The sequence below is a fragment of the Podarcis erhardii genome, assembly GCF_964252035.2.
Source record: "Podarcis erhardii genome assembly, chromosome: 4".
NCBI lineage: Eukaryota > Metazoa > Chordata > Lepidosauria > Squamata > Lacertidae > Podarcis > Podarcis erhardii.
Window position 1 is genome coordinate 57,743,219 of NC_138508.1, and position 12,904 is coordinate 57,756,122.

General features: G+C 44.1%; 1 protein-coding gene across 1 annotated transcript in view; it reads left to right on the forward strand.

Annotated features, from left to right (window-relative positions):
- SLC37A1 (solute carrier family 37 member 1) overlaps positions 1–6,785 on the forward strand; it is a 40,063-nt gene extending 33,278 nt beyond the window's left edge. The window contains exons 18-19 of the mRNA XM_081858646.1: positions 3,680–3,732; positions 5,205–6,785. Coding sequence (XP_081714772.1) covers positions 3,680–3,732; positions 5,205–5,220 — 69 coding nt within the window. The 3' untranslated portion in view covers positions 5,221–6,785. The remainder of the gene's footprint in view (positions 1–3,679; positions 3,733–5,204) is intronic.
- The last annotated feature ends 6,119 nt before the right edge of the window (positions 6,786–12,904 follow it).

Sequence of the window (12,904 nt, forward strand, 5' to 3'; positions counted from 1 at the left end):
GCTTTTTATCAAAAAGGTACTATGCTGTAGCAGGAGCGCAACTTACACAGTATATCACTCTTTTATAGTGCTTTTTATCAAAAAGGTACTATGCTGTACCATCATCAAATTTCGTCCTTAACTTTCCTAAAATAAATGTGATGATGTTAAGGTAACTTGTTCTAATTTTCTCAGCTCATGGGGAGGGAGATGGACCTCATTTTTTAAAATACATGAAGAGAATGGGAGCTTTGGTCTCCACTTGTGAGGTTTGAATTGTTTTTGAGCATCTCTCATGCTATAAATATATAAATGTCTGGCTATTGTTAATGCAAAAGTGAAAGTGGGAAAGAGGCACTTGAATATAAATGAGTTGTCCAGCCAACATAGGTTTTTTATTCACATTTCAAGCTGATTGAAGTAATTACTGTTAGAACTTCTCTAAGCCTCCTACACAGACACCATTAAGGGTTATATATATATATATAATTTTATTTTTGCTAATTTTATATATAATTTTATTTATTTTTATAATTTTAAGGGATATATATATATATATAATTATATTTTTATATATATAATTTTATTTTTGCTGCTGTAAGTGTGAAATCAGTAGTTATGCTAACATCCAACCTTGCTAGGGCCAAATATATATATATCATAATTTCCTTTGAGAGAATCGTTTAAGTTCTCTGCAACTATTCCTAATTGGAAAACCCTCTTGCAATGTAAACTTTGTCTTTGAGGATTAATTCAGTAAGTTTTATAAAATCTTATATGTAGCTGAAATATGCAATTGTTGGCACATAAGAATTATTCATATTTAACCACCACCTCCCCATGAAAGCATTAGGTTACCACAGTAATATTGGTTATAGTAGAAACTATCAAAGATAGAACCTTTATAAGGCAGGGGTAGGAGCTGCAAGTATGCTTTGGTAGTTTTTTTGTGTCTTCACATTTCATTTAAGGAAGCGGTAGGGAATGACCGCTCCCCACTTAAAACGGGGGGCACCCTTTGCGTGGATGCGTGCAGCCCCTGGATCTGGAGCGGCTCCATTCAGCATAGGCTTGGCTTTGCCTTCCCTCAGGTGGGATACCTGAAGGCCTCCGCCTACCTCAGTCAGTTGTCCAATCCCACCTGGGGGAAGCGTTGCCAAGGAGACCAGGCCAGGTAGGGGTGGGATTACCTGCCCACACAATAGAGGGAGGATCTTATCTGGGAATCCTAAAATGGTTCCTTCAAGAGTTAATACATTGAATCCAATTTGTAAAATCAAGCCTCATTTATACATAAGGGTTTCAATAATCCCCCCCCCCCAACACACACACACACACACCCTGAGTTGATGAACCTTTTCATCTCTGTTTGTAGCTCCATCTTCTGAAATATTACTGAGAGGACAGTCCTTTTTGGAGGGTGGCAAAATGTTATTGTTGTTGTTGCTTTTTAAAAAAACACTTTCTCATTTTGACTTTGCTCTGCATAATAATCCTTCTGTTTGTCTCAAGAACATTGTTTGTAATTTGAGAATTATTGCAGAAGATGCAGACGATTTGTGTACTTGTGCACGTCAAATGAATTTAGTGCTGAGAATGAACCACCAGCGACCATTGCATTGCTAGGTTTCAAGGAGCCTAGGGCAATTTGCCCTGAAGAGGCCTGAATAGCCAGTTACCCCTCCACATCTGCTGCCTGCTTTCACCTCATTCCCCTGATTGCCCCACTTTTTCTCAACACACCCACCCCACAATTTATCAGATGGTGTTGGAAGGGGAAGGGGAGGGGCCCTTTGCTACTGTTTAAACGTTGTGTGGCAGCAGACACACTGTTTAGTCAAGCAGTGGCTAAACCAAATTCAACAGTGCAGGACCTCGGTGTGCCTGCCATCATTAAACTTAGTTTAAAAGTTTGCCGAAAGAAAAATAAATCCTTTCCCTTCTCAATTCCTCTTGGAAGGAGAGGGGAATGGCACTGCAAATTCCAGGGCCGCCTTTGTAGGCTCTTCTAAGCAGGTGGCATCAGCAAGGGATTCATTTTTCTTTCTGTTCCTCTTTTTAAAACGGTTTCTCATGGGCATCTAGCAGGCTGCTGAACCAAGTCCTTGACCTTTCCAGCTTCAGCACTGTGTACAATTTCCCAGAGTGCTAATCTCTGAGCAAAACCCTCTCTGGCGTAACAAAGATGGCAACAGGGACAGCTGCAGTCAGCTCAGCAGGTGTTTTGCTGCAGAAGTGTTCTTAAATTACATGCACACAAAGCTCTTGTGAATAATAATAATAATAATAATAATAATAATAATAATAATAATTATTATTATTTATACCCCACCCATCTGGCTGGGTTTCCCCAACCACTCTGGGCGGCTTCCAGCAAAATATTAAAATACAATTAAAAGCTTCCCTAAACAGGGCTGCCTTCAGATATCTTCTAAAAGTCAGATAGTTGTCTGTTATCTGATATCTGATATCTGTTATCTCTAGTAGTCATTTACCCACTCTACTCTAGGGTTTCTCCAGTGCTATTTTTCTTTTAAAAAATGTTTAGGAGTACTCTCATTTTCCTACTCATATTGAAATACTGCCCCTCAATGAGAGCAAACTTTGCTTCACAAAATGTTTAGGGGTATGCATACCACTGCGCCCTGCCCCCCCCAAAGGACTGGGTCTCTCCCTCACAGTTCCGTTATATCAGAGAGATAAACCTGGTTACTTAAGGAAATGATGGTGATACCCTTTCAGAATAGTGTAAGGACAACCCAGTTAGCACATCAATCTGTTTACCAATAGGCTTGTGCTCCCTCTACTTGGCTCTTCAGCAATTTGCGGCTACAGTTTTTGCTTCTCTGAACTTACATTTACACTTGGTCTCAGACATAATACAGTGGTACCACTGGTTACGAACTTAATTCGTTCCAGAGGTCCGTTCTTAACCTGAAACCGTTCTTAACCTGAGGTACGACTTTAGCTAACAGGGCCTCCCGCTGCTGCTGTGCTGCCGGCACGCGATTTCTGTTCTCATCCTGGGGCAAAGTTGTAAACCCAAGTTACTACTTTCAGGTTAGCGGAGTCTGTAACCAGAAGTGTTTGTAACCTGAGGTGTTTGTAACCCAAGGTACCACTGTACTGTGCATGGTTCATTATGCTGCATATTTGGCTAGCAGATTAATATGTCACGCATTATACAGGGGCTATAATGGGCTTTTGGTGACCAGTGGATTAATTTGTATGTCCAGTGCTTAAAAAGGGGCAGTTGTTTAAATTAGGGCCCTCCAAAGACCTTTTGTTTGCCAAGTTCCCCATATGAAAAAATTAGGTCCATTGTGCAGCCTGGCCCCTTTACACTAGAAGATGGGAATCTGCCACTAGTCCATAAACAGCACTTTTATCCAGGTAACCCAAGTACCTCCTTTCATTTCTTTGCTTCGGGTACCTGGCCTAAAGAGATGTATCCACGTTAGTTTGTTGTAGCAAGAACAACAAAAGAGTATTGTGACACCTTAAAGACTTATTATGACATAAGCTGCCATGGTCTTTTGTCAGCGTCCTAGGAGAATTCATTCCCTCCAGTCTGCCCTCACTTTTGCCTGAATGCTGTCCAGTCCCTCATTTTAAGACACCATCTTTATTTACATGAAGAATTCATGTCAGGCGCCATTTTTGCTCTTGACACTGTTTTTATTTTATTTTATCTATACAGTTCTTGCTCCGCCTTATACGAAATGAACTTCGATGTAGTCTGGATCGCACCCTGTAAGTTTTGGCTTAACGTCCTGTGTGCCAATACATTCTGTTTACATTATATTTAGCTGACATATCTTTCCATTCAACAACAACATGGCAATTTTCTTTTCTTTTCTCTGTTTGGATTTCTGTACTATTTATCAGCTTCTCAAGTAATTGTTTGAAAATATTTTATTTATTTATTTAAAAAATCTTTTAGTTGTTGCAAGAGCAGATAAGATGAGTCCAAATATCTCTGATACTTGTTTTCATGTTATTTGTTGCCCTTTTTTAAATTGCAAATTCTTGTGCTTCCTAGGCTGCGGTCTAGAAAAGGTATAGATACTCACGGTCTTCTTCCAGTTTTTAAAATGCCTTTTGCCAGCAGGAGTTGCTGCAGCAAACATCTCCTTCAGCGCACATCACTCTCTTTTTATGCATACACCTTATACTATCCTACCACTGATGTTACGAAAATTACAAATGTGTGAAATTAAAGTGGAACTGGACTGTGTCCATGTCTGATTATGCAGCTGGTCTGAGGCACACGATACTGATTCTTGATAGGCCTGGACAATAAGGAGTTTATAAAACCAATACTCTACTGCACAAAGTTCCTGTTTCATTCCATTTCAGGGTGCTAAATAACCAATTATGCTAGTAAGGAGCTTGGGCTCTAGATGACTTGCAGTATATGTAGCCACTCAGTATTGAAGAACAATGGGAAGGGCTTTCCCTTACACTAGCCTAAGCCAGTGTGATAACAGTACCTTTTCCAAAAGTTATTGTACACCACCTTTTGGTTAGTTTAGCTTTTAGCAGCCAGGAATGGACATAGAAATGTCTTAGCTGTTTTATTTATTGATTATTGATTACTGATTATTGATTATTGATTTTATTTTATTGATTTCATTTATGAATCTATATATTAAATATGAATAAAGACCATGATGGGACGCAGGTAGCACTGTGGGTTAAACCACAGAGCCTAGGGCTTGCCGATCAGAAGGTCGGCGGTTCGAATCCCTGTGACAGGGTGAGCTCCCATTGTTCGGTCCCTGCTCCTGCCAACCTAGCAGTTCGAAAGCACGTCAAAGTGCAAGTAGATAAATAGGTACCACTCCAGCGGGATGGTAAACGGCGTTTCCATACGCTGCTCTGGTTCGCCAGAAGCGGCTAAGTCATGCTGGCCACATGACCCAGAAGCTGTACAGCGGCTCCCTCGGCCAATAAAGCGAAATGAGCGCCGCAACCCCAGAGTCGGTCTCGACTGGACCTAATAGTCAGGGGTCCCTTTACCTTTACCTTAAAGACCATGATAGATAATTATATATAATTAAAACAGCTGTTCCTTGCCCTGAGCTGTTGTGAGATGTCACTTGGAAAGCCAAAAGGCAATTAAGGTGGTGGTGGGGCTTCCTACTTTGAAGGTAGTAATTACTATATATCAAGATGTATCAACTCTTGTTTCTTGACTGCTGATATCCTTCGTTCTCTTGTAGGTTTAAAGAACACTGAATTTCCGGAAACAAGTAAATTAAAATGATTTTTAAAAAAAGACTTTGACTGTGTTCCAGAGAGCCTATTTATGACCCACTACCAAGAAGGAGGCTGCTGTGCTTGAAAATGAAGTAGGGGTGGGGAATCCCAGTTGCACATATTTCTCTGGATCCTGGTCTTTGTGGATTTTTTGTTGCTGATTTTTTGTTGCATTTGAGCTGCATTTTCTGAACAGATTTGCATGATTATGGGAAGAAGGTTTCAAAATTCATCTCCGCTCCTCCCTCTTTATTTTGCACATATACCAATATCTCAGGAAGGAGAGTGTCCTCAAAGAAAGGAGCTATTAACTGTTTTATGGACTAACTGAGCCAAAGAAAATGCGCCTTGATACTGATTTTGTCTTAAGTAAGTTTTATGTTACATGATTGGTTTCATTTAAAAAAAAATAGAATGCAAACAGGACTAAAGGAAATGGAGCTAACTTTAGATGCTTGTTTGCAGTGTGCTAAGAAGAATTAGCAAAACATTGAACAAAGTGTCCTTCATGTTATGTCTGATCTTGCTAAGAATGGCTGTTGCTGGATATCTGATATTTATTCTGTTATAAGAAAGCAGGTTGTCCTGTTATCCAGCATAATCAATTAACTTTTCACACTGTACAGTTTCAAAACGATGTTATTCTGTATCTAATGGGTTGGAACCTGAAGTGCCGAGTATATATGGTGGTTACTCTGTGATTGTCCAGTCCCCTGCTTCTGAACCTAATCTCATGGAGTCAGTAACTGGGGAACAGTACCCTTTCCTATTATTATTTATTTAATAAGCAGTACCATCTAGACTGATTAAAAAGTAATGCTGATTAAAAAGAAGGGTTACTAGCCAATCCAGTTATGGCAGGCCTTGTCTTATAAGGCTTAAAAAAAATTTTGTTGAGGGTATTATAATAAGAAGCACAAGCAGTGTAGCATCTTTGGTCTCCTCTAAAACTGCTGGTCAAATTTGGTGGGTAATGATTGATTTGGAGACTTAAGATTGCTTTGGATCAACCATTCCAGAGTGCTCACTCTTAACTGTACAAGCCAGGATTTCCCCCTTCATTTTGTATATGCAGAAAATAATGTTGCTTGAGGTCTTAGTCACTCAACAATTGGGACCAAAACATTCTACTGAGTATTTTCATTATGACAATTGGAACAGTCGCAATATTTTCTACAGTGTAAAAGTCTCAATTTGTATACAAATTGCATATTTAAAAATAATTTAGATAAACTAAGAAAGGAAGAAAGAAAAACACGTATATTTTATCCCATAAAAGCACAAGTGTTACCTGTTTGTTGTAGTACTTTCCCCCCGTTCATCCTTTTAAATTCCAGAGAATTTGAAGTCTGTCTCTGGTCTGCAAAGATGTATAATAGAACTATTTTATTTAAAAAGGGACTCATATTACATGCTGTTCAATGGTTTTAGTATTTTTCAATATGTATACTGCTACTGATTATTTATTAAAGTTCAAAATCCAGTTTTTCCCCTTTTTGGACCATCAGGACTATGTTTAGTTTTTATTAAAGTTCATAAACTTACCTATTTTCCAAGAATTGTTTTCTTACTTAATACAGTGTACACCAAACTTGAACCACAAGGCAGAGGCTTACATGAAGATATAAATCCCATTATCAGTTAAGTCAGACAGAATTAGTGGATGTTTCTAAAGTCCTACATTCTGTATCCTCATTTCCCTGCTCAATATGGCAAATTTCTACTTTAAAATAGCCATGGTTTTCGTAGTTATGCGTACAACTTGAGTAAGCATAGCCATGGGAAACCTCAGACCTGTAAGCCAAATTTGGCCTGGTGGAGGCCCTCCCTCACATCTGACATCATAAGATGTCATAAGATGTCCGTGGTTAGGCAGTAGATACATAGCTGCAAAGGAACAGCCTCAAAGCAGCTTTTAAATGCAGCCCCTGCTGGTATTGGTTCTGCTATTGGTTCTGGTATTGGCTTTGCTTCCACAACAGTCCCTTCCAAATGCAGGGCTTGCAGTAAGAACATTTATTGGAGTTAAAGGTTCACCTTTAAATACAGTGGTGCCTCGCAAGACGGAAAACCCGCTAGACGAAAGGGTTTTCCGTTTTGGAGGCGCTTCACAAAACGAATTTCCCTATGGGCTTGCTTCGCAAGCCGATGTCTTGCGAGTTCCTGTGGGGTTTTTTTCCTCCCCCCCCCTTTTTCTAAGCCACTAAGCCGCTTATCAGCTGATCCGCTAAGCCGATAAGCCGCTAAAAGCCGCTAAAAGCCGCTAAGCCTCTAATAGCGCTAATCCGCTAAGCCATCAATGGGCTTGCTTCGCAAGATGAAAATACCGCTAGACAAAGAGACTCACGGAACGGATTAATTTCGTCTTGCGAGGCACCACTGTATTTGTTTTCATGCTGTGTGCATCTTCGTTACCTTGCCATACCTGACAAACTACAAAGTCTACTCACTTCTGATAAGCCCCACTGAATTTATTAAATAAGTAAGCATGTACTCTATAGAATTTTTTCTCTAAATTTGTGACCAAATCAGATATTATATAGAAGTTACAAGAGCAGTCTCCCAATTATTATTTTTCTTTTGCTGAGTAGCAGCCATGAAAGGCTGCCAGCTTGAGTGGAGAAATGATATGTGATGGGGCTGCTCAATTCTTCCCTGTCCCCCTGTTTATTCTAAATTTCCCTTCCTGAACGGCTTTTTCTCCCCGCAAAGGAAAATATAGGTGCACCCTATATATTCTACCCAGTGTCGCCGCGGGGGTGGGGTGTGAGTGTTGTGACATGGGGTTTGTGATTTCAGCTCTCTTGACATAATATGCTGGAGACAGTTCTCTAGTAACACTTCTTTATTAAAAGCAACAAGACTAAAAACTGAGGAGGGGAGAGCTACATTTATAGGGACAGGGAACAAGCTAGAAGGGATACATTTTGGAGGGAACCATATCAGGAAATCACAGGCCTGCCTTTGGGAGGCAACCAATAAGAAAGAGGATCCAAATACAGCAGCTTAAATGAACCAATAGTAGCTGTACCCTCTGGAACCAAAAGGCAGTTACTTTACCCTAATTCAATTACAGACAATAATAATACAGATATAAAATCCTTTGACTCAATACACAACACCCCTCCCCCCCCTAGTGAGCACAACAGACGTAATCTCTCAGGTACTGTGGGGTCCTACAACTTCTACTTGATCTCCTGACAACAGGTGTTGCCGGTTCTGGATTGGGTGTCACCAGTGTTAGGGGGGCTGCTATAGGGGTTTCGTCAGGAACAGATGGAGTCCCAGACATCTCAGGGTCCCCTACCTGTACCTCGTCATCCTGAGGACTAGCAGACCCTGGTTCATTTGCTGAAGCCCCTGGTGATTGCACCTCTGGGCCATTTTCACTCTGGTCTTGCAGCTCTGCGTCGTTAGCCAGGGATGAATTATCAGACTCCTCCCTGCTGAGCGCCCGGCGCCTCAGCTGATCTATATGTCTCTTCCAAACTTGCCCATTTTCCAAGGTCACATAATAGGACACAGGTCCACTAGCCCGGGTGACCACACCAGCCACCCACCGCGAACCTCGTGAATAGTTCCTCACCCAGACCAGATCTTCAGGGGCGAAATACCTTGTTGTGTCAGTCTCAGCCTGGGGGTTTGCTCTTGAATTACGGTTTGGCATTTTATCCGGGTGGACATAATCCAACATCGTTACCAATCTTCTACCCAAGAGCAGCTCAGCTGGCAACTTGCCCGTCGCATGCTGCAAAAATAACATTCGCGCGATGCGAGCTGACCAGTTACCCTCCATTAAGCGCGCAATGGATTCTTTGGCTGTTCTTACCATGCGCTCCGCCTGCCCATTGGAGGATGGGTGAAAGGGCGTGGATGTGACCCCCCTTATGAAGTTATCAGCCAAGAATGCCCTGAATTCCTGGGATACAAAAGCTGCCCCATTATCTGATACAATGGTCTCAGGTAACCCATGGGTTGCAAACAGCTGCCTCAACACCTTGATTACGGCAGCTGATGCCATGCTAGGGACCATCGCCACTTCTAACCATTTGGAATATGCATCGACGATAACCAAAAAGACCTTCCCCTGGAATGGCCCAGCAAAATCTAAGTGCAGCCGGCTCCAGGGAGATCTGGACTGCTCCCACCAGTGAACTGGTGCTCTGGCCACTTCTGGCCGCACCTCTTGGCATGCCTTGCATGTTCGTACCCATTGTTCTATGTTCTGGTCCATTCCAGGCCACCACACATAACATCGGGCTAGCGACTTCATCCTGACCATTCCCGGGTGTCCCATGTGAAGCGTCTCAAGAACCCTGTTTCTCAGTGGTGCTGGGATGATCACCCTATCTCCCCACAGGAGACAACCCTTATGCATGGATAACTCGTGCTGCCTTGTCACATAAGGCCTGAATTTGTCTTCATGCGGACCACCAGGCCACCCCCTCCCCACCCAAGTGAGCACACGGGAGAGAACAGCATCTTTCTTCGTTTTCTCAGCAATATCAGTAGCCGTTACAGGAGCCCCCGGAAGTGTTTCCAGCATCATTATGTGCTCCGCTGGAGCAGGATCCTCATTGCTCCCGCCAGGAAGGGGCAATCGACTCAGCGCATCAGCGTGGCACAACCGTTTTCCCGGCACATGGGTCAAGGTGTACTGGAACCTGTTCAGGAATATAGACCAACGCAACATTCTGGGGGAGAGAATTTGTGGCGTTTGTTTGTTCGGGTTGAACAACCCCAACAGTGGTTTGTGGTCCGTTTCAATGGAGAAATGGCGACTGTACACATAATCATGGAACTTTTTGATTCCTGTCACAATTGCAAGCGCCTCTTTGTCAATTTGAGCATAGCTGCGCTCCGTGGGCGACAACGTACGGGAATAGAAAGAGATGGGCTTTTCTGACCCATCCGGTTCCCTATGACTCAGCACCGCCCCCAGGCCGTATTGAGAGGCATCACATGCCAGGACCAGCGGCTTCGATTCATCATAATGAGCAAGGACGCTCTTGCTACTCAACATTCCTCGCAAGGAGTCAAAAGCCTTCTGCTGCTCCTGCCCCCATCGCCACACATTCTTTTTCTGCAACAGTCTATGTAATGGTTCAGCTACCGAAGCTTTCTGGGGTAAGAACGAATGATAAAAGTTAATAAGTCCCAGGAATGACTGCAACTCCATCTTGTTCTGTGGTCGTGGTGCCTCAATGATGGCCTTAACCTTAGCATCTGTGGGGTGGATGCCTGATGCATCAATTTTAAACCCCAAGAATTCCACAGTTGGCACCCCAAAACTGCATTTTTCCTTTTTTTAGTTGCAACCCCGCCTCCTTGAACTTGAGCAACACTGCACGGACACGCGCAACCAGTTCCTGTGGGTCTTTTCCAGCAATCAAAACGTCATCAAAAAATGGCAAGACCCCCGGCAGACCTCTTAACAGGTGTTCCATGAGCCCTTGAAAAATCCCTGGGGCCACACAAACTCCAAATTGTAATCTGTTAACTCTGAACGCCCCTTTATGTGTGACAATAGTCTGTGCTTCCGCTGATTGTGGGGTTACTGGCAGCTGTTGGTAAGCTTGTGCCAGGTCAATTTTGGCGAACACCTTGCCCCCAGCCAGTTTAGCCAACAGATGTGATACGACTGGAATGGGGTATGAGTTTCCCCTGAGTGCCTTATTGATAGTACATTTGTAATCAGCACAGATCCTGACTTCCCCATTTGCTTTAAGGGGCGTGACGATTGGAGTCTCCCACTTAGCGGAGTCCACGGGTGAGAGAACTCCCTGCTTGACCAATTTATCCAGCTCTGCTTCAATCTTGGGTTGCAGTGCAAATGGCACTCGCCTTGGTTTGAGTCGGATTGGGGCCACCCCAGGGTCCAATTCGAAGTCACCTGGGGGCCCTTTATAACAACCCAGTTTTCCATTAAAGAGACCAGCAAATTATTTGCATAATGCCTCGCTCATCTCAGGGCAGGTTTGGATTGAATTAAGCCCTGATATACTCAGTCCCAGGGCGGGAAACCAGTCAGTGCCCAAGAGACTGGGGCGACTGCCCTTCGCAATCACCAGTTTCAGTACCGCCTGTTTGTCCCGGAACTGTACTCTCACGGCACACATTCCCATGACATGGATGCGGCCCGCTGAGTATGACTGCAAAGTTGCCGGGAAGGGCTCCAGAGGGGGCAACTTACCCCTGGGGAAGAATGTCCTCGCGGTCTGGTCCGACACGATAGTGAATCCAGATCCGGAGTCCACCTCCATGTCGCACAGCTGACCCTCAATCTTCACCTTGACGTGTGCCTTGCCTTGCGCTGGAAACTGCACGACCCTCCCGTTGATCTCCGTTACGTAGTGGCAGTCCTTTAGAACATGGTTTGCTGTGGGCGATCTGCGATGCTCCAGTCTAGGTGCTCCTGTCGCTCCCAACGCCGCCGATCTACAGACCCTGGCGATGTGACCTGTCTTTCCGCACGTCCGGCACATAGCATCCCGGAAACGACAACTCTTCCGCTCATGGTTTCCGCCACAACCAGGGCACCTGCCTCTGTGATCTTTGTGCACTGTGCAGGCCTGATGCACTGACTCGACCCCACGGACTGGGCTCTGGCTCGGAGTAGCCTCTAGCTCTTCCATGGCATGCGCAACTTCTATCTGTGGCTTAGGGGCCCTGCGACTGGCATCAAGCTCCTCTCTTTCATAATTCTCCATGGCAGTGGCCTCCTTCAAGGCTGAAGCAAGGGTAACCTCTTCTTTAGCCACGATGCGTCTTCTGGCTTTCTTGCTGCTCAGACCACCGACAAACCGATCCAGGAGAGTCTCTTCCAGATCTTGGAAGTCGCAGTGCTGAGCGAGCTTCCGCAGTTCAGCTGGAAATGCAGATACAGACTCCCCAGCACGCTGCTGCCTCTTATGAAACTCCATCCGCCGGGCCATCTTGGTCTCAGTAGGCGCTAAATGGCTTGTTAGGCAGGCAAGAATATCTTTGAGAGATGTCTCACTTAGCTTCGCTGGGGCAAGCAATGCCTTGGCCAGCTTGAAGGTCTCAGGCCCACAGTAGCTCAGGAATGTGGCCCTTCTTTTGCTGGCATCGGTGATCCCTTGAGCCACTGCGAAGAACTCAAAGCGTTCGACGTAGTCTTCCCACGTGTGGGGCTCTGATGGCTGGAAGGGCTCCAATACCCTTGGACTCTCCATTGTCCTGTGGGCAGGGTCGTCTTCTCAGCCGGCCAGTGAGTCTTGTTCTTAGCTACAATCCGGACTCTGAGGCAGGGCTGCGTTTAACCGCTCCTCAGCATTCCGGATCCCATCCTCGTCGCCAGTTGTTGTGACGTGGGGTTTGTGATTTCAGCTCTCTTGACATAATATGCTGGAGACAGTTCTCTAGTAACACTTCTTTATTAAAAGCAACAAGACTAAAACCTGAGGAGGGGAGAGCTACATTTATAGGGACAGGGAACAAGCTAGAAGGGATACATTTTGGAGGGAACAATATCAGGCAATCACAGTCCTGCCTTTGGGAGGCAACCAATAAGACAGAGGATCCAAATACAGCAGCTTAAATGAACCAATAGTAGCTGTACCCTCTGGAACCAAAAGGCAGTTACTTTACCCTAATTCAATTACAGACAATAATAATACAGATATAAAATCCTTTGACTCAA